We start from the raw sequence: 24,269 nt of genomic DNA on the forward strand, positions 1-24,269 counted from the left end.
TCGGTGTAACTTTAATATCCAAAACAGAGCTACATTATGACGAAGTAAGGGTGCTTCATCTTATCACTCTGACCATTAACATCTGATAGAGAACAAAGCGCGTTAAAAAAGCGCTATACTGCGCTAGTTAAGTTTGGAGAGCCGGCCCGGAACGGCCACTGAGGGAGGTTCGCTGGAACTCGATGGGCTAGCCGCATGCAAGAAACCCCAGCAATACTATTGTGGGGTTCGGCAGGAAGGTGGGACTGCATAGCATTGCATTAGTGACCTCGAGTGCTGCTATCCAAGGGTGCTAGCGCAGATACCTATGATAAGACATTTAAAATCCTGCTATGTAGGAGGTAAAAAAGAGCTGCAAATATTGGAACTTGATATCAAGCCTGGGCATTATACAACTAGTTAGTAACTCAATTCGCGCAGTCTTCTGGGTCGGGTCTGATAGATGCTAAATGTGATACGTAAATATGTAATAGACACTTAATTAGACCCAATTATTCAGCGTTCAAGATGATTCGACAATGTTGTTGTGGTCCGGCAAAAATGAGATCAAGTGGACAGTTCTGGGCGAAGGTGTGCTGGTGTTAGGTGTGTTAGGTACAAATCCGAAGAGGTGAGGAATTTCCGGTGTCGGTCGTGGCGGATTTGAACCGAGATAGGCACAATACTGGCGTGCGCTAGTGAAGCGTACAAAGCGTACGTAATTCCATAAGTTCCAACACTCAGCGCGAGAGAAGGATTTATATGTGTCATGCATTGAGCTGTCACAGCGGAGATTTGACTATTTTCGCTAGTCGTAGCCTCAAAGACCTTCTGACATACCGGATGTGTATAGAGATAAACACTTCGAGTTTCGATTTCTCCACGTCTGACCTTGTCCGCTCGGGTGACCAAAAGAAAAGTCAGTCTTGAGTCTTGACTACCATCGTATTAGTTCTTGGTTAGCTTATAATTATCAAATGTCATATTGATTTGAAACCGATGAGCTCATTATCCAAGTAATACTGTTAGAATAATTGTGACTCTGGCAGTCTGGATAGTATTGCTTCTTCCTGTTATCTTTGATGTAACAGGTATTGAGGGTCAGTGGTTAGGAAAGTTATGTAGGGCATTGATTTCAAGAAGAATCTAGAAGAATAGCTGCAGAAATTGTTCTGAAGAAGTGAAATGATCCACAGCTACTAGACGTGTACTAGTAGGCTAATGGAGATTTAGTTCGTGCCCCTCCGTTAGCGTCTATTCAATGTCTCGATTAGGGAGTGGCTGAAAATTTTGAGGAAGTTGATACGCTCTATACGTGAGTATAATTCAAAGCGATGCCGCAAGTACGACATAGCACAGCGACCAACCCCACATTATACCACATTGTCGTCCAAGATCCGTATTAAATGATTGGTCGCATTTGTTGACCGTAGATCGTAAGGTTCTGGGCTCGTCCAATGAATCCACTAGAACTTAGCTGCTTAGGTGGTTTTTTATACATAGGTACCTATGTTATACGATACTACCCAGGTACGTAGTAGCACCAAGATGCTGTTCCATTTTGTGTCTGTGTGGTGCGGGAACCAAAAAGTGATGGCCGTGCATACCTAGGCGGCTGGAGTAACGGTCCATGAAAATGATAACCAAAAATAATTGAATCTTGTATGCTGGGTACCTGTAGCGCGCAGCTGGGGGTGCAAGAAAGCCACTCAGCCCACTGCAAAGCTTATCACCTCCAGACCGCCAAAGTGCGCTTCTGCTATCATTTACCCGACAGCCCGGCAGCCTCCTTGCTGGCAGGCTGGTTATCACTTCGGCCGTCACTCGGAAGGACCACATGGATTTTACTGTATACTTGGACTGTGAGATCGACATCCTGCCGACACATGCGAAGACGGAAGACATCAAACAAAATTTGCTGGATATGTGGAGATAAATTGTGGAAGGTGAAAAAGGAGAAGAGACGCATAGACAATGAATAATCATTGTGAGACTTCCAACAGACATCGAGATCGCAAAAGTTAGCAAATGATGGGAGTCGAGATAGGAACTGACCTTGGAGATATCTGCGAAGTATGGGTAGGACTAAGTTCAGATTTGCGCTCGGAGCTCATTGCCCTTGCCCTTGATAGTAGGTATTCGATATGTTAAGGACGACCAACGACTCTAGTAACTGAATAAGGTTACCTAGATCCACATCCCAAAGCAAAACTAGCTTATCCCCACATTTTTTCCTAGCACCTCCGATTCATGGTATAATTCTCTGATGCGGTCCTCCTTGTTCAACTTCTTCCACCCCTACCCTACCACTTCTTCTCATGCAGTCGATGCACATGCAGATTCCTTCCATATAATATTCTGCTCCCATCAGTTCATTATATCTAAACCAGTCTCCAGACGAGAACTCGAGATTTGACATACGTTTTTTACGCCATTACAACCCTACCTACATCCTCTGACCGGTCTTCTTGACGTCTAGTGGCGTAGATAAAAGAAAGAATTTGTGAAGCAAACTTCTCGAGGGAGAAGAAAAAAAATATTACTGGAGGAAAGGAAAGGCACTGCCTGCCGCCACAACACCTGACGCTTGCTCTCTCGCTCCAGCATCTTGCTAGCTTAAGATCAAGCGCTAAGTGTTGTGTCAGCTAGTCGTAAGATCGATACTAAGTTGTGAAGCAATGGTCCTAACAAAGCAGAGATCACCCCGAAACCCGGATGACTTCCCGACAGTTCAGCTTTTTCTATTAGCTATCGTTCGCCTAGCTGAGCCTATCGCTCTAACCTCCATCTTCCCATATGCCTGGGCCCTTGTTAAACGATTCAAAATCGGCAACGAGCAAGATGCCTCGTTCTACGCCGGTCTCCTCGTATGTATTTTCAACTTCTCTAACTATTTTAACAGTCTTATAACCACACAACACGCCCACACTGCAGGCATATTAGTTTTCATAAAATATTTTCCAAAATATTAGCAATGAGTATTAATGCTTAATCATCTAGATTTCCTCCTTCTCGCTCGCTGAGGCCTTGATGGGCATGTTTTGGGGCGGCCTGTCTGACAGAGTCGGTCGAAAGCCTGTCCTTCTAGTAGGATGTCTTGGCACGATGTTCAGCATGGTCATGGTTGGCTTTGCTACTAACATCTGGGTTGCCTTGATCGGTCGAGCACTCGGCGGACTTCTTAATGGAAATATCGGCGTAATCCAAACAATGGTTGGAGAATTGGTCAGCAAACCCGAGCATGAGCGTAAGTTGAAGCCACACATATTCTCCACGAACTTATAGCACAATGCTAATGTCGCAGCCCGCGCCTATTCTGTGATGCCGTTCGTTTGGTCCATTGGAACAATCATCGGCCCAGCAATTGGTGGGATGTTGGCAGATCCCCACGAGACTTGGCCAAGCACCTTTCCAACAGGCACTCTATTTGCTGATTTCCCCTATCTCCTCCCCAATATTTGCTGTGCTGCCCTTCTATTAATTAGTATTTGCCTGGGATATTTCCTGCTCGAGGAGACGCATCCTGATATGATACCGCGAGTTATGCTTCCCGATGACACTTATGTTTCCGACGAAACACCTCTTATGGAGACCTCCGATGCCATCAAGCAGCCAGCTGTCGATCTACGCTCCGAAACCTACGGAACTTTCCGGGGTAGTGTCGAATTGAACCGTGATGCGGTTTGTGTAAAAGAACCAGAGAAGAAGGAGCACTTCAACATCTTTACTAAGCGTATCATGGCTCTGGTCATCGCACTCTCAATTTTTACGTATCATTCGATGACTTACGACCATCTTTTGCCAATCTTCTTCGAAGATGAGAGAGTTCCAATTGACCAAATTCCGGATGAGAGTTTCCTATCAAAGTTTAACCCTTTGTACTCGCCTGGTGGCTTAGGCCTTTCGATGCAGTCCGTGGGGTTCGTGATGGCAATAAACGGCGCTATTGCACTATTTATCCAGGTCGTCGTATTCCCTCTGGCAGCCGAGAAGATTGGTATCTATAGGCTCTTCGTCCTTGTCGCTGTCCTACACCCGCTTGTCTACGTCATCGTCCCAACGTTAGTACATCTACCGGAGTCTCTTCTATATCCCGGAATCTACTTTTGCTTAACTATTCGGAACATATTCTCGATTATCATATACCCTCTCCTCCTCATCCTTATTAAGGAGGCCACTCCTAGCTCGTCTATTCTCGGAAAGGTGAACGGACTTGCAGCTAGCGCTGGTGCTGCCTGTCGTATGATTGCTCCACCCGTTGCTGGATATCTCTATTCGATTGGGTCACAAATTGACTGCACTGGCCTTGCTTGGTACGGGAGTGCTGTTGTTGCCATAATCGGCGCATTTCAGTGCTTTTCGGTCAAACGAACCCAAAATGAAACCGCCACCGAAGAGGCTGGAATGAGCCCTAAGGGACATCGTGGCTTGGTGACGGTTATGGAGGTGAACAACGATGAACAAGAGGGCGAATTGGCAGAGCCATAAATGATGGCGTTGCTAAATACTCGGTCATGAGCAATGGGATGGCCGTTTGCCGACTATCCGGATGAACTTTTGATGAATCATGGTCCATTTATGTAGATGTTGATGGTTACAGGAACAAATTTTGCGGGTTCTGGCGTTACATGTGTGTATTTGTTTGGCGTTCAGGGGCAGGTCTGGAAAAAAACGGGTTGGAGTTTTGTACCTATGCAACGATATCCTCCAACGCGCCCATGGATAGAATATGGTTTACGTTATATATCCTTGCTGCATGTTAGGTTTTCAGCGAGGTAGCATGTCTGCATAGTTGAGTTACTTAGCATATCACGACAATCGTTAAACTACCTACTACGAGGTAGATAATAATATAATATATTCAAATTTAGATACTTGAACTATCCGTTAGTTTGTGCAATATATCTTGTTGATTCCTAAGCAGCTATCTGTATGTCAGAGTAAGTTCTGCGTAGTACATACATGCACAAATCATTCGTGTAGTGTCATACATGTAGTCTCGAGGCACGTCAGTTGAGCCTCAACTTTCAAGTGTGGACCCGTAACTCTATTCTAAGAACTAAATGCATGTGCACGATGGATCTAAGGATAAGGAACATATACTGCATAAAATAGCCGATTGGGTACCCATGTCTCGGGAGCTTTGAGAGGCAGGCTTCTCAGAATAATGTCGTTAGACGAACGTAAGTTGACGTGCTTCACGAGACCCATTTTCAACCTACTTAGGGTATCTAGTCTCCACCCTTCCTCCTTCCCCTTTGGGATACTTGTCGTTGAGATGCTGGGAGTTGATTAGTCGAACGTTGGCTTTAGTGAACCTTATTTGAGGTTAACCAACGTTAAATAAATCTTCGTTTTAGATGTTGTGTTACCTAATATTTTTAGGAGATACTTCACTTGATAAGTATAAGCATTGATGAGATAGAGTCTGAACCTCGTCCACTTAGCAATTTAATGAGTGATGTGAAGTAAGATAATATGTAAGCTTGAACATAAGCCTGCTCTTTAAGGTTTTGGTAGTGAAGCATCCAGTGGGTGTCATAAATCTGGAGTCCTAATGAGCTACCATTCGTAATTAGGTTGACATTTTCATTTCATTTCATCACAATTCCAAGTCCTAGGGTGGAAAATATATCTCATGAATTGAACAGTGGGCAAGCCTTCTCTGCTTTTACGTGGAGAGCATTCATTACAAGATCTAATGTGCACCATAACCTCAATCTGGCAACACTTCACTTTGTCCATCCCAACCCATCCATCCGCTCCTTTTCCATTCCGCGTCGGAGGGATTTTTGTTTATTCATTAAATAAAAAAGAGAAGACCTTGTCTATATCCGTGTATCCCCTATAGCCCAGCCGCGGCTTCCTTGCCGTCGGCATTGAACCTATGGAGACCCGGTACGGCCGCCTCGTAACGCCGATCATAAAAACCTGTCCTTAAAGAGAGAAAAACATGTTGGTGGGTTTATGTACTGAGACGATCCGTTTACAAGGCGTAGATAGCGCCCATGATGGCCGCGAACGCGGCAGCGAAGGCACCGGACTGCAGGCCCGTGCCGCTGCTAGCGGGGACGGACGTGCTGCTGGAAGGCGGTAGCGAGGTAAAGGTTCCGTTAGAACCAGAACCAGAGCCAGAGGAGCCAGAGCCGGAACCGGTGCCAGTCGCGCCGGGGCTAAGGGCGGTAGGGGTCACGGTGGCGGATCCCTGGCTGGAGATCTGACCGCTGCCTACACCACCGGGGCTTCCGCCGGAAATAGCAGTGGAGCTGCTGCCAGACGCGGTAGCGGATGCGCTAGATCCGGAGCCGGAGCCAGAGCCAGAAGAACCAGACGCAGTGGCAGAAGCGGAGGCGCTAGCAGAAGAGGAGGATTCGGACTTGGTGTTGTTACAACCTAGGTCGAAGAGAGGCGTGGTCTGGAGCTTGTTGCCGACGATACCGAAGCTGGGGCTCGGGGTGTCGGGAGCAGCGTCCTGGAGGGTGTAGTACCAGAGGTTGGTCTTGCTGTCGATCAGAGGGCAGACGACGTCCTTCCAGTAAGTCTCGGCGTTGGAAGTGGATGCTATAGACTGTCCAACAGTCTTACCACTGACGGGCTGGCCAGTCTCGGTAATCCAGACAGGCTTTCCGCCGCCAGCTTGCTGAGTCTTGCCAAGAGCGTCCTGGAAGAGAGACTTGGACTGAGAGATGTCGTTGGGCATCGAGTCCTGGAAGTAAGGGTAGGCGTCCATGCCGATCCAATCGCAGGCGTCAATGACGGGCTGGTTGGTTCCGTTGTACCAAGCGGTCCAAGTGTCAACGTGACCAATGGGAGCCTTGGCCAAACCGGTGCCTGCGATAGCCTCCTTGGTCTCTTTAATATAACGAGCGATGACGTCGGGTCCAACTCCGACGTTAGAGCCGGCCGCGATTCCCTGAGGCGAGTTTCGGTACAAGTCTTCGCTACCAACGGAGATACCGTCAACTAGCTTGGCGAAATCATCTCCATACTGCTTGATGGCGGCCTTCAAGGCAAGGATCTCGTTGGAGAAAGAAGTGTCACCTCCAGAGGCCCAGAGACCGAGAAGAAGGGTGGTCTTCGTCTTGATGGCGGCGGGGATGGCAGAGATAGGGTCACTGGCGGTTCCTCCTTGCTAAACGCGTATGAGTTAGAATGATGAGAACTTTTTATTTTTATGAGATTGGTCTCAATTTAAACTTACCACCATGGTGTAGAGACGAGCACTGGTCCAACCGGAAGTTCCCACAAGGTTCTGTGCTGTGGTGAATTCATTCTCGAAGTCGGACTGTTGCTTGGCAGCACCTGTGGTGAAGGTAGAACCATAGTTAAAACCTTGGATGGCCGAGGCCGTGGAGGCCAAGGCGAGGAGGGATGTGAGAGAATGCATGTTGAGTAATGTGAGGTTTCTAGGATACTCCTAGGAAATTATATTGATAGGGATATTGTTTTTACAGAAACAGGTTTAGGTAGAAAAGCAGTGAAGCTTTCTAGACTTGAACTGTTCTTCGGAGTGATCGTATCGTCAGGATCGGAGTCAGGTAGGCGCAGTGTAGCCAAGTCGGTTTCAAGTGATTCAGGCTGAGAAGAAAGAACGTCGGCCTCAAACAGTAGGTAAACCAAAGCGAGTGTAAATGTATGTAGTCTAGATTGTATTAAGAAGGAAGAAAGATCGATAATATGTATTCCAAAAGAGAGACTACTTAAGAAGGGGTTAGTTAGGGTTAATGAAGGTGATTCACGTGGTGCTGGACAATCCCCTAGAAATACAGTAACAACCCAAGACTCAGGATTAACGACTCAAGCAACTAGAAAATGAGAATACGGGATGAAAGAAAAGACTAGAAGGCTGTGTGGTGACATGACAGCAGATGGCATGATACTTGTACCAACACACACAACAATAATAAAAATAGCACAATACAAAATACTTCTTTCTTCTATTCCTTACATTCCTAGCCCAGTGGTGCTACAAACATACCGGTAAGCATATTCCTAGCAAAGAAGACGCGCCAGTTTCCATCTTGCCAACTTCTGATTCGCTCGAAGAAGACAGTGTCAAGACTCTTTAAGTGGATCTAGGTGGACCTAAGCCGCCACGGCCCCACCGTCCCAGAATACTATCCTTGGTGGATCCTTGCGTGCCCTGCTTTCCCATCTTGGTCCCGACGCAGCGGAGTCTCTGAGTGGCCACCGATCGACCCAATCAGGTGTAGCTACCCGATTTACCCCTGCGCAAGTCAGGAAACAAGCTCCGAAGAGACCACTTGCCCCAGTTGTCCCCCTTCTTTGCGGAACACAGCCCACGACTTCCCTTGATCAATTGAATGCGAAGAAATAGCAACTCTATTGCGGCTTCACGTGTGCAACTTTAGGTGTTAAAAGGTTTTCGCTGTCAGTTGTGAAACGTCTGAGGATGTTTATTTATCTGGATGAATCCTCAGTTTCATACATTATTATTGTGAGTACCAACAGAAAGTCCAGCTGCCCGACTCGGCTACAGCGTACACGGGTCAAATCCAGTCAAAGAAAAAATCAATAACTTGGCAATGACGTGCATAAATCTCGTATTTGACCCATAAACATCTCTAGCACCCTATGATCTTCACGAGATAGTACAGTCCGAACAGTATTATATCCACTGTATATTCATGTTACATGATCTTCGAGCACATCAACCTAGACAGATCAATCCAAACATTCCAAGGACTTGTTATCGCTTGGAAAGAAAACACTGATCTAGATGTTGTAGAACTACCAATGGAATCTTCATTACGCCTCAGGGGTTAAGGGGAACGAATTCCTCTTCAATTCCTTCACTCAGGTCAAAGTGAAACCCAGCTTTTACAGCGAGATGCCAGTCATTGCCGGGACCCCTTACTCGTGCATTGGGACCGCACTCTGTTCCTGCATTAAGCCGGCTTATTGAGCTCGATTAATGACTGGCTAGTACACTCAGCCACCATTAACAAATTTGCAAATTCACGTGAAGTCAGGTTTAGGTATCTAGCGAATAGGGGATCAAAACAAGAGCATCTTAGAACGCTAATGAATAAAGGAAACCACCCAAGAAAAATAATCAACACAGAATCTATTCTGTGCGCAGTTTCAGAAAGAGAGCGGCTTCTAGGTAAATATTATGTAGTAGGCTATTCCGTCGCTGCTGTCTTCGAAAACATCATGCACCTGTGTACCTGCGGCTAGCATTGGAGGAACACGAAGCACTATCGGATACTTCCGAGTCATCCGGATGTAAATATGTGCTCATTTTTGTCTTACACTTGGGCTTTACACCTAATTTTAACCAAAAACAAATAATCTGTATAGTTCTGATCGCTCGAGCGGTTTCCATGTCGGTAAAATTTTTGAACCCATTGACGAAATCGTGGGCATTTTAGGACATTTGTAATTTTCTAGCTGCCTGTCTAGCCAGTATGTTGGTGTACCTACAGCGTGTGTATGACTCGTAACTAGAGCCCAGATCCATCATGTCGGGTCTTCGAGGTCACATCCGTTGAGCTAGCAATGCACTAGATGACAAGAGCGAAATATTCAACATTCTATCACGATTCACAACGATGTACCTAAATAGCCTATGTGAAAGTTAAGCATGACCTTGGAACATGCGTGTAGTAAAATCAAGACTATGCCGACCATGAAATACGGCTTGAACATGTGTTTTCGGACGGCGCTAACCGTAGTAAATATATGAGGTACGCAAAATTGCAATACCGAAGGGTCTTTGGGGATACGAACCGGTTCGCTGCAAGGTTACAAAACATGGCATCCGATGAACTACCCAGAGAACTATGGGGTAGGGCCAGGGGAAGTGGAGCTTCTATATCTTGTTTATTTAGTAACACGACAGAGAGAGTTCATAAATGGTTGGGGAATGTAATACATTGGAAAATGGTACCTCTATCATAACGAACAATTCTCTTAACTCCTTCAAAATCTCTATGGGAAAGATAGCCGTAGGGAACGAATCACGTTGCTCATCAGAGCCAAGGTCAGGGTCATTGCACATTAACGCAAGTGTATAGCTAGCTTGGTTCATTTCGTGCGATTCATGTTTGCTACTGGGTGTTAGGGTATCAAATTATGAAATGCTCACGCCGCAGGATATCCATTAGCTATGCTTTCTTCGTCGATGTAGACACTCTAGGCTCTTTGCCTAGACCTCTGGTAAACATAAACTTGACAGGACTGCTTCATTACGACATCTCAGAAATATTGACGCCGGGCTAGACGAAACCTCTAATACCGCGTAGTCCAGTTGATTTCTTTTTCTCCTTTTCTTCCTTCTTCTTTTCTTTTTCCTTGCGGAGGTTTTGTACGCCACCTATTAGAAATTAGTATAAGAAGCAACCTTGAATGTCACGACCAAGCAAGACCTACCTCGTCCGAAATATCGCTCTGTCGTCGGGCTGCCTTTGCCTGCGGAAAGCGGATCATTCTGCAACGGCGTAGAAGGCCGTCGTCCCTGGCTACCTGCCGATCCAACACTGCTGTAAGGCTCAAGTGGCGGGGTGGGGTTGTACGATGTCGCCTCAAACATATCCGGTTCGGAAAACCCACGATGCTGGCGGTTGCGATAACCCAAAGGGCTACCTGAGTCGGACGAAAAGTCGACCTCGGTATCTGCCGACGGATGAGGATCTGGCTTCGATAGGCTGGATATTGTAGATTGCAATTCCAGTATGGTAGCTTGCAATATCGAATTTTTCCTCGTAACTTCTGCGATGCGGTTCTTCAGTTCCGTTTGCTGCTCTCGGTTTGCTGCTAGGGTATTCTCTAGCTGTGTCTTGAGAGCTTCAGACCTGTGCCCCGTGCCAGTTTTGAGCGCACCTTGCAGCCTTGCATTCAGTTCCGCGATCTGTGATTTATACATTTCATGTGTTTTCTGGATATCGGAGTCGTGTGCTTTAAGCTTCATCTCTAGCATCTCAGCTCGACCTTCCGCCTCCGCCGCATGTGTTGCCATGTTTTGGCGTTCCGTCTCTTTGGCGTGATAATTTCGTTCGCATTCTGCTAGTCGCTGAACCTCTTCTCTTAGCCTTACTAGCTCACCAACATTGATCTCGACGGACTGCATATTTTGCTTTAAATCCAGTTCCCTAACCTCGGCTTCGCAAACCAACAACCGCAATCGTTCCGATTCACCCTTTGCTGCATCTAGTTCAGTTCGCAATGTGTCTCCTTCAGCATTCCATTTCTTTTGTTCTTCGCGAAGTCCCCTTAATTTAGTTGTTAGGTCTGCCTCCCACTTCTTCGATAATGTACGACTCTTCTCAGACTCCTTTTTAGCTTGGGTTTCCGAATCTTTTGCATCTTTTAGCCTTTGCTTAAGCTGGCGATTCTGTATAATCAAGTTCTGGGTTTCTGCCTCACTTGCTGCCTCTCGCACGTGTCGCCTTCGCAGCGCACCCATATGAGTAAGGTGCTGCTGCTTCATGAATCGTTCAAACGTGAGATCATTATACAAAAGCAAGATTTGGCGCTGGAGGTGGGCAATCTGAGCGCTAATACTATCTGTCGGGGATGAAGTATTGCCTAATTGAGAACTTGGTTGAAGCTGCGATCCCTGGCGGTCTGAGATGGAATCATGGTGGCTTAAGGCAAGAGATGGCACACTGTCATTCGCCATCGATTGATGCAAGCCTGATTTGATGACCTTATTAGAGTTAATCAAATCTTGAAGCTGTGTCTGTGATCCAGACTGAACTAGTTGACGAGAAAGAGTCGGGCTCTCGTTACCGAGTCCAGACGGCCTTGGACTCGATACGTCCCGGTTAGAGTGATAACTGCCTATGGATGACTGACGAACTATGACGGACTGCTTTCGGCTACTTGTGATAGATTCAGCGAACGTCGATCCCGTGTTTCGTCTGTTGTCCCCTGGGAAGGGACTGAAAGACACGCCGAACGGATAAGAACCACTGAGCAGCGCGGAATCGTGGCCGTCTTTTTCGGGTTCATCCTTTTCGGACGCCCCTATATTAATAGCGTCTACGATACCCTGGTTAGGCAACGCCTCGCCGGCCTGACAGAGAGCTACGCAGTCGGCTACGACTTCGGATGGTTCACTTTTGATCCATCTCCCGAAATTATCCTTCTCTGAATCGATAGTAAGAGTATAGAAATTCTCGTGAAGGAGATGGCATTGCCGGAAACGCTCCGATGCATCGCGGATTTCAGTGGGCTGGACTTCAATGTCGTCGGCATCGGGCACCTCGGCGTGCCGAAGATATCTTTGCGGCTTACGAATGTAGTCCATGAAATTGATCGGATACAGGCCATACAGAATAGTGAAATAGTGAAGGAGTTGCGGGATAGCCGTGTCATCAAAATCGGGAGAATAGGCGAGTTTTTCCCAGGCTAGAGTATTAGGAGAGAGCCTTCGCTCCTGATCTATCTCAGTCGCCACTTGAGAAGATAGCTCTCGCTCCCAGAAGAGAAGCCGCGCATATATGTTAAACAGCGTGGGGAGGTGAGGGACGAGAGAGCTTGGCATATGCGGAAGAATCATTGTCAGAGCGGTCAAGGCGAGAGACACGATAGTCGTCGATGTGTCTATTTGGAGACAGTTGATTAAGTTATTAAACAATGGTGTCTGCAATATAAGATGTAGATGTGGTGGTTGACTTTGTACGAAAAAGGCCAGGAATGATAAAGCACGGGCACGATATGTTTTCTTGGCCACATATTGGTCGAGAACAGTCAAAAGATCCTAAGATAGATACTTAGCATGCTATTCAAAGTATAGATGTTGATGTAGATGGAGATGGAGAGAGAGAGGGTTTGGAGCATACTTTTGGACGTCTCTTCCCGTAATGTAACAATGTCCTTTGCATTTGTTTCTCTTTAAATTCTGATATTGCATCGGGACTTTTCCCTATAGTCTCGTACTCATCGAGCCATAGCAGCAGGATGCGCTCTGCAAGTTGAGGGGCTGCACCTCCAGTCGGGGAGCTGGAATCATGGCCATCGTCCGCCGTAAGAATATCCAGAATTGTACCTTCTACCTCGGCAGCAAGATCTTTCTCCTGATTTAGGTAGTTGAGTACTAGTAATAACAAGTCAAACCACTGGAATATCTTGTCTGGTTGTCCAACTATAGGGCGCAAACGGCGAAGAAGCGCAACGAAAGCCGTATAGCGAGACGGGACATGGGATACATCTTTATGAAATAAAGAAAGTAACTCGTCGTTTAATTTGTCGGCAGCACTCTCGTCGAACTTCTCATGTTTGCAAAGATATGCGTCGATGATCTCGACAAGGTCGTCAGGCAACGGAAACTTCGCTATCGGTACAAAATTATTCACGGCTTTCGTAAGGTCCTTGATAGTCCTACAGTTGTAGATAACAAGTTAGCATATGGATAAAAGAACCAAAGAGCGACGAAACTACTTTAATCTCCTTTAAAATGGGATGGTAGGATTGAGTAGGACGGAATCAACATACGGCGCTGATGACATTGCGGACCGAAGCTCCAAATGGAGCAACTCAACGATAATAACAGTCGCTCGATAAGGGGGAACAGGCCGTCACGAAATAGATTTCCAAATTGAGGATGCGCATAGTAGAGCTGCAAGCCTACATGCAATCGTACAGTAGTCCCACAGGAGCTTTGAATCAAGGATTGATGACGTTTGAAAGGTAAAAGCTGGTTGGCTCCATTCGTACCTAGGCTGCTAGGCTGCTAGGGAGTACAGTCAGGCTGTCCAGCTGTCGCTGTTTAGCTTTGCAAGTTCCGTGGTGGGGTCGTCAGTTGGTCTCATCCCGACTCATTCGTTAGCCCGCTTTTAAACGTGCCATACAGTGTATTCTCCTCAAGCCCTATCGTATTTATACTATGTACCTAGGAATTATCCTGCTAAATGTACATATATCAGCCCATTGACACCTGCTTCAGTATCGAGACTAGGATTTATTAGGATAAGCGTCAGATGTTTTAGAAGTTACGCCTCGCTATCAAGTAGGTATTATGCTCAATACCCACCTGCCCTATTTTGAGTTGCAATCTGATGAATTTGTCAACATTAAGTTTCTTTAAACTTCAGGCAGTTTTGCAAGAAGGTCGATCGCAACCTACAGTCTCTCGTAGAATCCAAATACTGTATTTCTTACGGTGAGAGCGTGACCATCAGATCCACTAAAGAAGGTCGATCCCTTTTGACTCCACAGGCTAACGACCTGTAAATCTGGGGGAGGGGAATGATATACATGCTCTTGTGGGGTAGTACCATCCCGGTACCTACAAACCTAACCCTGCCCCTCCTCAAGCTGCATACCTTCTACGTAACTCTCCGGCGTGGGCAGGTATCGAAGACTGAGGCCCCTCAATCACTCCATCGATCAGTCCTCCATCGGCCCATAGGTTCAAATTCCTCGCTTGATTTTGTCTGGCCATTTCCCAATCCAATCTCTTCTTTCGTTTTTCAAAGAGACCATCCACTTAGTCACAACTCACAAGTCAGTTGACCTCGACCACAAAGCGATTGAATCCATCTCTTTTCCATATTCGACATTTCAATATAAGCTTCTCGAGCCCTAGAAACCTAATTCTCTTTATTCAGCAATTAGCCTCTAAATATCTTGACATCTAGACATTCATCAGTAATCATCATTTCTTTTTAAACACGTAATCAATTACCTTCAATCATGGCGCACAAGACTTCTGCAGTGGCCGATGAGCCCATTGAGGTACTTTTCGCCCTTCATCCCAAATTTGACTTGTTGGACTTCGCTGGACCTCTCGAGATCCTCGACTGGGCACGTCATGACAAGAACGACGAAAGTATGTCATTTATCTGAATGCCCCGCCTACAAACTGCCTCTTTTTGTGTCCCCGTTATCAGAATGCTAAAGGAGGCTCTCATTTGTAGGCACGAAAGCTTTCGATTGCACGATTGCTGCAGCCGAACCAAAGGTACTCTCTGAACAGGGAGTTGTCATTGGTGCCCAGATTACATACAAGGAAGCTCACGAGCGTCTCAATGACTTTGACGTGCTCATCGTCGTAGGTGGCAACCATGATGCTATCCTGAAGGAGAAATCCGAACCCCTCCCTATCATCGAAGCCTTCGCAGAACTCCAGAGAAATGATTACACACGAGAACGCACATTGATGTCTGTGTGCACCGGTTCCATCTTGCTGGCCGAGGCGGGTATCCTAGCAGGCTTGTCCGCTACAACCCACCCAGACTACATGACCAAGTTTGAGATTGTCTGCAGTAATGCAGCTCAACGTGATCTGCAAGAGAGAACCGATGTCGTAGAAGATGCTCGATATATCGTGAACAACCTTCGTTTCGATCTCGGAGACGAGGATGAGAACCCCTACATTCGTCGCAAGTCGGATGCTGGAAGACGCCCCTCTGCGGCGCGGTATGTGTAGCCCTTCAATGATGTCTACACACCTGGAGTTACTAATAAGAGCTATTTAGAAAGGGAAGTATCTCGTTTAAAGGCTCAAACGGACGTCGTGAGTCCATGGCTCGTCGCGCCGCGATGCGTCTAGGCGGGCTTCGGGTCATCACGGCTGGGGGAATATCTGCTGGCCAGGATGCAGCCCTGTACCTGGTCAGCATCCTCGTCGACGAGGACACCGCCAACGAGGTGGCCCGATTCGTTCAGCACGAATGGGTTAAGGGTACTATTGTCGATGGTCTTGATGTCTAGAAGTTACATATCTAGATTTGCTAGAAAGGGAACTACATAAAGGGTTTATTAGTGTATGGATGTGACAGGATCTTGCTCATGTATTCAAGTTTCAAAAAAGGGATTAAAAAGTCCTAGATGATTAAATACCTAACCTAGCTACGAATGAATAAATAGTTAAAAGTGAACTCGTTTTTTGCCTCCAATAAGTTCTAAGCTTCTTTTCATATCTCAAATTCAACTAAATGTGCATTCTGTGCTCTCGAAACCTAAACATTTTACGCAGCTACCCGTTGTGGCCAAGACATGGGTTCCAACCAATCATATAAGGTGTATGTAGCGGGTCCCGCCAGGATAGGACCCCTCTCTGCCTCTGAAACGGAATTTTCAACCGCCGACTAGTGGGGACCAGTGCTGCAAGGTCAAACTGATGCTTTGTACTTCGTATTTGCTGAATTTTGAAGAATATTTTGTTGGACGATCTCAAAAGAGCATCTCTACAAGAACGGCTACCAAGACACGATGCCGCCAGCAGCACGAACATTCCCGATAGGGAAAAAACAGGTTTTCTTGTAGGAATTACCAACTTATCTAATTGTCAATTGTCTTCCTCGCTAACTTCAATCCCGAATGTAGACCGAAATTCTCTATCGCCTTATTACGAAGAGGTGCTCAACGGCCAAATTTCGCTACTTTCAAAGTCCCCTTACGCTTCAACAAGTTCGATCTGCGCGACTACTTATTACATGTCTACAATGTCGCTGCGTTGAATGTGCGATCACATCTAAAGCCGAGGCAGGCCGTGAAAAAGAGGAACGGCCATGTCGTCAGGCCTTTACCGGCGAAGATAATGACGATAGAGATGGAAAAGCCGTTCGTGTGGCCCGAGAGGCCCGCGGACCCTACCCCGTGGTATCCAGACGTAGAACGACATCGAACGAAGGCGATGAATAACAAGTTTAATCCGCAGAAGGAGCTTAGGAAGAAGGGCACGCTCTCGCTTAGAGACGAGAGGAAGCCAAGTAAGGTCAAGATAGAGCTCAGAAAGGCCGCGGAAAAGCTATTGAAGGCCGGGTCATGGAGCAACGAGGAGAAATTGGATCCCAAATTCTCGGACCCGAAATTTAACGTGGGGAAGAAGGATGGCTAGGATGGCTACTCGGAAAATAAAAGAAAAAAAAGAACTCGTTCGCCGTTTAGAATCTATGAGGCTCGTGGATAATGGCTGTATGATTATGGGCTACCTAAGATGTGTATTATATGCGCATGGCGAAGACGCCGAATAGGTAAGGGTTCGGGTGTATTTATAGTGCTATTCATCGGCTACCATCTCTACCCAATGGTGCCTTTGTTGAAAATGAAGCACCTCGTCTCCCCAACTCCACCAATTCGCAGTGAGATTCCTTGCGAACACTTCAAGTCCACTATAGTTCTCTGGCATCATGCTCTGAAATAAAGGCTTTAAATTCGGCTTCCTGGAATGAACATCTGGAACTCCTAAGATAACTTTTGTCGAAATTGGCGCTTGCTGTGTGCTACCTCTTTTTCTACCGAGTAGCAAGCGTTCCCATGGTTTTTTCCATTGCGCTTCTATATCAACGACGGGATCGCCAGAATTCGTAATCTTCACCCAGATCCATTCGCCGATAAATTCGATACCCCATTCCGAGAATATTCCCGAGGGTGATAGTAACAAGTCGGAAACTGCTGTCTTATTAGTAACCCATATAGCCACAAGACCATCGGGTTTTAGGTGTGATGCAACTGGTATCTTAGTTAAGAGATTTTTGGTTTCTCGCATATCATTTGCTATTTTGTAGCTGTTCTGTTTTCGCTTCACAGACCGACTAGGCCATGGTGGGTCGAGAACTATAAGATCGAACATGGGAGCATCTGCGAGGAATGTTTCTCTTTGAGATTCTATACTCCCGAGAAGATATTTTGACTGATCTGGAATATGCGGTTCCGGGATCACGTCAATTTCTTCACTGTCACAAACCTGCTTTCTTTTGTGTGACTTGTTAGAGTTTAATCCGTCATGGTTGATATTGTTTGCATGTCTTAACACACGTGGCAGACACCACGGCCCTTTGTAACAGTGTTTGATGTCTTGCAGCGCGGCCTTAACACTTTCTAGAGTCATCAACTCAGCTATCGCCGCGGATGCCGAAGCCGAATGATGCAAAGCTTTCTTCGGCTCAGGGGTATTCCATGGCGCCTCAATCGGATTAGACGAAATGATATGTCTCTTAATAACTTCCCCCGGTAATTGCTGTGCTTCTTCGATAGAGCGAGGGATATCTATCAGAACGACTGATTTATCCGAGTTCTCGAAAAGTATGCAAGATGCGGTTTGTTGCTGCGTGTGTGCCTCTGAAGACATGGCTTTTCAAAATGATGTTTGTTTACTACCTACTCATGGAATGTGAGAAAGCCCTTCACAAATTGGAAGTCGCACACGTTTCCAAGATGCACACATCTTTGCGAATACGTGCGACATTTTCTGGCTACAACAAGTAGGTAGGCATCAATGACATACATATGTTGAATCAATACGTCCGTATATCCGTGTGTGTAGAATTTGGTGAGAAAAGGAGTGACGATAACATGGGTCTCCCTATCTTGCGACGAATTGACAATTTCCACAGCCAAACTGTGCCGATGATGTGCTGTTCGATTTACATAGTATTTGCACATTGGCTAATTACATCAGGTTCTTGTCAGCCAAGATCCTCTTAGTTCGGATTGAGAATGGATCTAGCTCACACTAAACCTTGTAGGTTGCCTCTAAAACCAGTCTCCACCAAGAATTTAAGACCAAATCGTTGTCTTGTGGTCCTTTTGGATTACTTAAGCGACTTCATCGACCAAGGAAGATTCTAAAGTCTAGATCATTGGTTCTCATGTCCTTTTTGAAAACATCTGATTAAAGCAAGGCGTATCGTAAGCATAAAAAGATTGAGGTATTACCGCCAATGTTATGTTCGACAAGGAAGGAAAATGGAACAGCCGCGCGTGAATGTAGGCCAATCATAGCCGATTTTCCGTTGTCTTGGTGAAGATATGAAGCAAAAGTCGGCATTGCGGCAGCTTGATTGGGATAGTCAAGTGGATCCAATCAGGGGCTATATTTGACAAGATGGGTTAAAGCGGGTGTCTGTGACGTCGGACATGCATTTATAGTGGGTCAATTAAACGACGTGAATGGCCGTCGCAGGTCGTTGATGACATGGAGTTTGAATCTTGCTGTAGATCTTGTACTACCTATTTTGGATGGTACCTCTTATCGACCTGTTCGCACCTTCATTATGCACCCATGGATAGATCCAGGATGTATCCAGGGTATAATTGTGTACTTTGTTGTTCGCCTGTCCAGGATATGTAGTTTTGGATTGCAACTTCCTGGTATGGCTGGACGTGACGCACCCAGGCATCGTGCACATCAATTATTCAGCCAAGACCTCCCACCAATTCGATATAGCTTCTCTCTAAAAATTACAATCTAGCCGCCCATTCTCCTCTTTGCCTGTTACTCCAGGTATTTGGTATTTGGGACGAATGACCCCGAATTCGACCATGCCTCATTTTTCTTTCATTGAATCATCTTCTCCTACACGTTTGTTTTCGCCTGTGGATATCTATTTATCCCCTGGATTTATATGAAACCCTTTCGCAGTAATTGCCATCTACGCATAGTACGCATAGTACGCAAATACATAACTTATTACCTATACAACAAAATACAATCGTCATCGTCGAATACAATAGCCATCCCAATTATTCATCACTCCGACAGTCACTCGACCTTTCCTATCATATCTCAACTATTCGCTCCTTGAACCTACTTATGAGGTTGGTGTTATAACGTTGAATTTTCGAGCTGGGATCCTGGGTCGAGCGTCGACCACAGTGAAAAGATGAGTGGTAAGTTGCGATATCATTGTAAGGAATGATTTTATTCTTGCGCATGGTGCTAACAAGCTTGGTATAGACAGCGGCAGCGCTCAGAAAACCCAGGGCATCACCCTGATCGCCTTCGTTACTGCCCTCAATGTCTCGTTGGTGGTCTTCGGTGTCCAAACGGGACTTTTCCTATTATTGAGAAATAAGATCTCTAGAATATTGTATGAAACCCTTCAATTTACGATATATGTGTTAAACTTCATTCTAACCTTCTCGATATCGCAGCAAGCCCAAAACATATCTCGTACCCGAACGCGAACGAACAGAACCTCCGCCTAGTAGTCCGTGGGGTTTAGTTAGTACTCTACTCCGGTTCCGAGATCGTGAAATCATTAAAAAATGCGGCCTCGACGCCTACTTTTTCCTCCGATACCTTCAGACCCTACTCGTTATATTTATACCCATGGCCTTAGTCATCATTCCGATCTTAGTACCGGTCAATTACGTTGGCGGAATTAGTCGCAACTTTTCATCAAATAGCACCGAAGATGACAATGTCAACTCTACCGATCCCCAAGGTGTCGATTATAGCGACCCTAGTGAGCCAAGATCCAATATCACTGGATTAGATACTTTAGCTTGGGGAAATGTGAAGAAGGATCAGACTAACAGATACTGGGCACACCTCGTCCTCGCAGTATTAGTCATCATATGGGTTTGCGGTGTCTTCTTTACCGAGCTAAGAGTTTATATCAAGATTCGCCAGGATTGGTTAACAACAGCAGAGCACCGTCTACGAGCTTCCGCCACTACTGTTCTGGTGAGCGGTATTCCCGACAAATGGCTGACTGAAGATGCCCTTAGAGGTCTCTTCGATGTATTTCCAGGAGGACTTCGAAACGTATATCTTACACGAGATCTAACACACCTTTTGGACAAGATCGCCAAACGAGACCTCATTCATCAGCAATTAGAAGATGCCCTAACTGATCTTATCATAATGGCCAAGAGAGCACAGCTTAAGAAGAGGGAGCAAGATGAGAAACAGGCACGCAGAGCGTCCAAGTCTCACCGTCCCACCAAGGGAGAGAAACTTGAGCGCCAAAAGAGAGAGGATGACGCAGCGAAAAGACAAGCTGAAGGTGGCCATGGAATAAGTAGTGGTGATCGACACGAGGTGCCGCATGATTTAGAGGAGGCCGAGGCCGAAGCCGAAGCCGAAATTAACCACGGTGTTAGACCATCTACTGGGCACAGTATGACAACCGGGTTTTCAAAAGTGACGAAAGTAACCGGAGGGATTGGCAAGGGAGTCGGTGCTGTGGGCCACGAGGTTTTTGGAGGTGCTAAAAGGATCACGCGCGGTCTCGACAATCAAATCGAAACGACGAGCGGCTTTGTGGCGATAGGACCGCCGCAGGGCTCCTCGTCTGCCCCCCCTAGTCGTGAATCAGACCGCCGCCATGTACAACTGCCGGATGAGAAAGATCTACCGAGACCATCATTTCAGAGCTCAAATCATCCCCAAGGTATGAGATCTGAGGATCGTGTCATGGGAGCACAAACAGCACAGGGACATTCGCATGCCGGCTCCAGCATATCTCAGGATTCCATGATCAAGAAGGACAGCGTTGAACTGCGACACTTAGGAAACACTACCCGCAAGCTTACCAACCTTGAAGACATGCAAGACAACGAACCTAAACAATGGTATCAGTTCTGGAAACCTCCGGAGGGTGGATACGCGTCCCCTGTCCCCCAGGGATACCAGGGCGACGATTTTCCGTCTAAGAAGAAGGAGAAAACGGGTTGGGAGAAGGTTAAGTCATGCATTCCATTCATGGGCGGCGAGGAGCTCGAGCCAGTGGAATACCCTGAAGCCTACAATGGAGAATGGAAAGAGGAGCAAGACGCTGGAGCAGAATGGGAGAAGTGGGTTAAGAAGTCCAAACGACCGACCCATCGTCTTGCTATCTTTGAATGGACGCCCACTTGGCTTCCTGGACTTCCCCTTCTCAACAAAAAGGTTGATACTATTTATTGGTGCAGGAAAGAATTGGCGCGGCTCAACCTAGAGATCGAAATCGACCAGAAAAATCCAGAACGTTACCCGCTCATGAAATCGGCATTTATCCAATTCAACCACCAAGTCGCCGCTCACATGGCCTGCCAGAGCGTCATCCATCACGTCCCGAGACACATGGCCCCTCGTACCGTTGAAATCTCTCCCGACGATGTGCTGTGGGAAAATATGGCTATTAGCTGGTGGTCAGAGTGGCTCCGAACTGCTGTTTCCGTGGCCGTCGTGGTCGGTATGATCATACTATGGGCTTTCCCGGTCGCCTTCACGTCTTCGATTTCGCAAGTCAGCACGTTGACAGACGAATTCCCGTGGTTAAGTTTTATCGACGATAACAAGACGATTCAGAATATCGTTTCAGGTGTTGCCGGTGTTCTGCCCGCCATTATCCTCGCCCTCCTTCTCTGGTTGGTGCCCATTCTAATGGGCTTCCTTGCTGGCTTTAAAGGAGCTAAGACAGGGGCCCAGAGATCAGAGACTGTCCAAAAGTTCTATTTCTCGTTCCTATTCGTTCAAGTGTTTCTGGTCGTTTCCCTTGCTACCGGTGTACTCCAGACACTAGAGGATCTTGCGAACCACCCAACGATGATACCGGATCTTTTAGCGGAGAATTTGCCGAAAGCTGCTAATTACTTCTTCTCTTACATGATTCTACAAGCTCTCAGTGTGAGCTCAGGTACATTGTTACAAATCGGCGCCCTCCTCAATTGGTATGTAATCGCGAGAATGATGAACAAGACTGCTCGAAATAAGTGGTCTACCAATACCAAGCTTCCCGAGGTTAACTGGGGAACGTACTTCCCTGTATATACGAACTTCGCCTGTATCGCATTGATCTATTCCGTCGTCGCCCCGATTATTTCTATTTTCGCTATCATCACCTTCAGCCTGCTCTGGATGGCGAACAGATACGCCATGATTTACGTGAACCGATTCACCATCGACACTGGCGGCGTGCTTTATCCCCAGGCCATCAACCAGACGTTTACGGGGCTCTATGTGATGGAATTATGCCTTGTCGGCTTGTTTTTCCTTGTCCGAGACCAAAACGGCGAAGTCGCATGTGTCCCGCAAGCGATCATCATGATTATCTCAATCTTCCTCACCCTCATATACCAGTTTCTTCTGAATAGGTCTTTTGGACCATTATTCCGATACCTACCTATTACATTCGAGGACGAAGCTGTACTGCGTGATGAAGCATTCCAGCGTGCACAGGATCGCCGTTTCGGCCTTGTCGGAGATGACGACGATGATGGGAAAGAGGAGGCACCGCGACATCACGAAGACGGAAGTCACATCACTTCTATGGACGGCGCCGACGACAAGACCGGGCGAGGTAACAAGTTTACTAATTTCAAACCTGTTAAAGGCATTGTCCGTGCTGGTACGTGGGCTACCCGTGGCGGGAAGACCACTTATGACCGCACTCTCGGCAAGGCAGGAAGAGGACTCATGAATGTCAACAATACTATCAACAAGTACCGAGAGGAACGTCGAAAGAGGGATCTAGAAGCGCAGAGAGCCATCGGTGACGCTCTATACGGTGATTTCCACGATGAAATAGAGGATCTCACTCCCGAAGAACGAGACGTGCTTGTGAGACGCGCATTCATGCACTCGGCGCTCCGTGCAAGACGACCGACGGTCTGGATTCCCCGCGATGATATCGGAGTCAGCGACGATGAAATAAGAAGAACGAAAGAGTTCAGCGAGCACATATGGATCTCCAACGAAGGTACCGCGCTCGACAGCAAAGTACGGGTTGTCTACGGGCGGGCGCCCCCAGACTTCTCAGAATTAGATATTATCAGTCTCTGAAGAGGAGGAGACAGATGAACAGAGGTGAACTGGATTGTATATAGAAACATACGATGGAATGACCAGTCTGGGATTGTTGCATAGCATGCGGAGAACTATACCCCAATGTTGCATTAGCATTATTATTATTTGCAAATAGACCCCGGATCAAAGAGGCATTGGATTCTGGATTTTGGATTTTGCCTAAGCTTGTGCTAAAGAGTCAACGTGAACGTGACTGAATAAACATTCCTTAAGGGCGTTGAGGGGGGTGAGGTCTCGAAAATTGGTTGGGTGGGTGAGAAGTTGGGTTAGGTATATAGACATATGTAATTGTAATTATTTTGTAAGACTCAAGCGGCGCTTCAGGTATTTTCAGCATTTAGAAATCATGCCGTAAGGTGCGTGTCCGGGTGCATTGAAACACGAGAGTCATATGATAAGTAAAGCGATTTGAAGTCCGAGACATAGTACGTACGTAGATGTGGATGTATACCGACATAGGTAGGAGGTAGGTAAGTACTAGGTAAATACGCATGATATTCCTTGCAGACAGATCACCTCGTAACCTTAATACTACGCGTACAGTTCACAGTTTCGGCATTAGTCACTAGGCAATCGGACATGCGCCTATATTTAGATGTTTTATAGGCCAGCTCTTAAACTTACCTACATATGTACCTTGTAAAGATCAATTGATATACCGAGGTAGGTAGTACGTGTGCGTACCTAACTACTGCAACGTAGGTTTTATCTCGGGTGTTTATATACTTTTATATGCCTTATATGCTGTACGCATAGATAAGACATCCTTGCGACCTTTCCCGTGACCGGCCATAAACAACTT

General features: G+C 46.5%; 7 protein-coding genes across 7 annotated transcripts; 4 read left to right on the forward strand and 3 right to left on the reverse strand.

Annotated features, from left to right (window-relative positions):
- The first annotated feature begins 2,254 nt into the window (after positions 1–2,254).
- GGS22DRAFT_152767 (MFS general substrate transporter) lies at positions 2,255–4,853 on the forward strand. Its single transcript, XM_047959733.1, has 3 exons — positions 2,255–2,846; positions 2,980–3,226; positions 3,284–4,853. Exons 1-3 carry the CDS (start codon positions 2,658–2,660, stop codon positions 4,465–4,467), a joined length of 1,620 nt encoding a protein of 539 aa, XP_047822776.1. The 5' UTR covers positions 2,255–2,657; the 3' UTR covers positions 4,468–4,853.
- A 991-nt stretch (positions 4,854–5,844) lies between these two features.
- GGS22DRAFT_65241 (glycoside hydrolase family 17 protein) lies at positions 5,845–7,567 on the reverse strand. Its single transcript, XM_047967677.1, has 2 exons — positions 7,181–7,567; positions 5,845–7,111 (listed from the first exon to the last, which is right to left on the reverse strand). Exons 1-2 carry the CDS (start codon positions 7,364–7,366, stop codon positions 5,966–5,968), a joined length of 1,332 nt encoding a protein of 443 aa, XP_047822777.1. The 5' UTR covers positions 7,367–7,567; the 3' UTR covers positions 5,845–5,965.
- Positions 7,568–10,024: 2,457 nt separating this feature from the next.
- Positions 10,025–13,705, reverse strand: GGS22DRAFT_65255 (Hamartin protein-domain-containing protein). Its single transcript, XM_047967678.1, has 4 exons — positions 13,441–13,705; positions 12,789–13,326; positions 10,375–12,706; positions 10,025–10,318 (listed from the first exon to the last, which is right to left on the reverse strand). The coding sequence occupies exons 1-4, from the start codon at positions 13,452–13,454 to the stop codon at positions 10,221–10,223; spliced, it is 2,982 nt and encodes a 993-aa protein (XP_047822778.1). The 5' UTR covers positions 13,455–13,705; the 3' UTR covers positions 10,025–10,220.
- Positions 13,706–14,128: 423 nt separating this feature from the next.
- On the forward strand, positions 14,129–15,827 carry GGS22DRAFT_152774 (class I glutamine amidotransferase-like protein). The gene is made up of 3 exons (XM_047959734.1): positions 14,129–14,776; positions 14,865–15,366; positions 15,426–15,827. The coding sequence occupies exons 1-3, from the start codon at positions 14,641–14,643 to the stop codon at positions 15,658–15,660; spliced, it is 873 nt and encodes a 290-aa protein (XP_047822779.1). The 5' UTR covers positions 14,129–14,640; the 3' UTR covers positions 15,661–15,827.
- A 267-nt stretch (positions 15,828–16,094) lies between these two features.
- On the forward strand, positions 16,095–16,870 carry GGS22DRAFT_65272 (uncharacterized protein). Its single transcript, XM_047967679.1, has 2 exons — positions 16,095–16,211; positions 16,276–16,870. The coding sequence occupies exons 1-2, from the start codon at positions 16,162–16,164 to the stop codon at positions 16,787–16,789; spliced, it is 564 nt and encodes a 187-aa protein (XP_047822780.1). The 5' UTR covers positions 16,095–16,161; the 3' UTR covers positions 16,790–16,870.
- On the reverse strand, positions 16,773–18,387 carry GGS22DRAFT_65279 (MT-A70-domain-containing protein). The gene is made up of 2 exons (XM_047967680.1): positions 18,179–18,387; positions 16,773–18,051 (listed from the first exon to the last, which is right to left on the reverse strand). Exon 2 carries the CDS (start codon positions 18,020–18,022, stop codon positions 16,952–16,954), a length of 1,071 nt encoding a protein of 356 aa, XP_047822781.1. The 5' UTR covers positions 18,023–18,051; positions 18,179–18,387; the 3' UTR covers positions 16,773–16,951.
- A 1,031-nt stretch (positions 18,388–19,418) lies between these two features.
- Positions 19,419–23,779, forward strand: GGS22DRAFT_152777 (DUF221-domain-containing protein). The gene is made up of 3 exons (XM_047959735.1): positions 19,419–19,563; positions 19,631–19,763; positions 19,828–23,779. Exons 1-3 carry the CDS (start codon positions 19,557–19,559, stop codon positions 23,441–23,443), a joined length of 3,756 nt encoding a protein of 1,251 aa, XP_047822782.1. The 5' UTR covers positions 19,419–19,556; the 3' UTR covers positions 23,444–23,779.
- Positions 23,780–24,269: the final 490 nt, after the last annotated feature.

Source organism: Annulohypoxylon maeteangense (genome assembly GCF_022496945.1).
Source record: "Annulohypoxylon maeteangense strain CBS 123835 unplaced genomic scaffold GGS22scaffold_2, whole genome shotgun sequence".
Classification (NCBI taxonomy): Eukaryota; Fungi; Ascomycota; class Sordariomycetes; order Xylariales; family Hypoxylaceae; genus Annulohypoxylon; species Annulohypoxylon maeteangense.

Excerpts from the sequence above, each read along its gene's own strand:
- GGS22DRAFT_152767 (XM_047959733.1), top strand. The coding sequence starts at position 2,658 with ATGGTCCTAACAAAGCAGAGATCACCCCGAAACCCGGATGACTTCCCG. Across the intron at positions 2,847-2,979 it reads CGTTCTACGCCGGTCTCCTC|ATTTCCTCCTTCTCGCTCGC; the intron begins GTATGTATTTTC and ends TTAATCATCTAG. Across the intron at positions 3,227-3,283 it reads CAGCAAACCCGAGCATGAGC|CCCGCGCCTATTCTGTGATG; the intron begins GTAAGTTGAAGC and ends CTAATGTCGCAG.
- GGS22DRAFT_65241 (XM_047967677.1), bottom strand. The coding sequence starts at position 7,366 with ATGCATTCTCTCACATCCCTCCTCGCCTTGGCCTCCACGGCCTCGGCC. Across the intron at positions 7,112-7,180 it reads CTCGTCTCTACACCATGGTG|CAAGGAGGAACCGCCAGTGA; the intron begins GTAAGTTTAAAT and ends ATACGCGTTTAG.
- GGS22DRAFT_65255 (XM_047967678.1), bottom strand. Across the intron at positions 12,707-12,788 it reads ACGGGAAGAGACGTCCAAAA|GATCTTTTGACTGTTCTCGA; the intron begins GTATGCTCCAAA and ends TATCTATCTTAG. Across the intron at positions 10,319-10,374 it reads AGAGCGATATTTCGGACGAG|GTGGCGTACAAAACCTCCGC; the intron begins GTAGGTCTTGCT and ends AATTTCTAATAG.
- GGS22DRAFT_152774 (XM_047959734.1), top strand. The coding sequence starts at position 14,641 with ATGGCGCACAAGACTTCTGCAGTGGCCGATGAGCCCATTGAGGTACTT. Across the intron at positions 14,777-14,864 it reads TCATGACAAGAACGACGAAA|GCACGAAAGCTTTCGATTGC; the intron begins GTATGTCATTTA and ends TCTCATTTGTAG. Across the intron at positions 15,367-15,425 it reads AGACGCCCCTCTGCGGCGCG|AAAGGGAAGTATCTCGTTTA; the intron begins GTATGTGTAGCC and ends AGAGCTATTTAG.
- GGS22DRAFT_65272 (XM_047967679.1), top strand. The coding sequence starts at position 16,162 with ATGCCGCCAGCAGCACGAACATTCCCGATAGGGAAAAAACAGGTTTTC. Across the intron at positions 16,212-16,275 it reads GGGAAAAAACAGGTTTTCTT|ACCGAAATTCTCTATCGCCT; the intron begins GTAGGAATTACC and ends TCCCGAATGTAG.
- GGS22DRAFT_65279 (XM_047967680.1), bottom strand. The coding sequence starts at position 18,022 with ATGTCTTCAGAGGCACACACGCAGCAACAAACCGCATCTTGCATACTT.
- GGS22DRAFT_152777 (XM_047959735.1), top strand. Across the intron at positions 19,764-19,827 it reads AATAAGATCTCTAGAATATT|CAAGCCCAAAACATATCTCG; the intron begins GTATGAAACCCT and ends TCGATATCGCAG.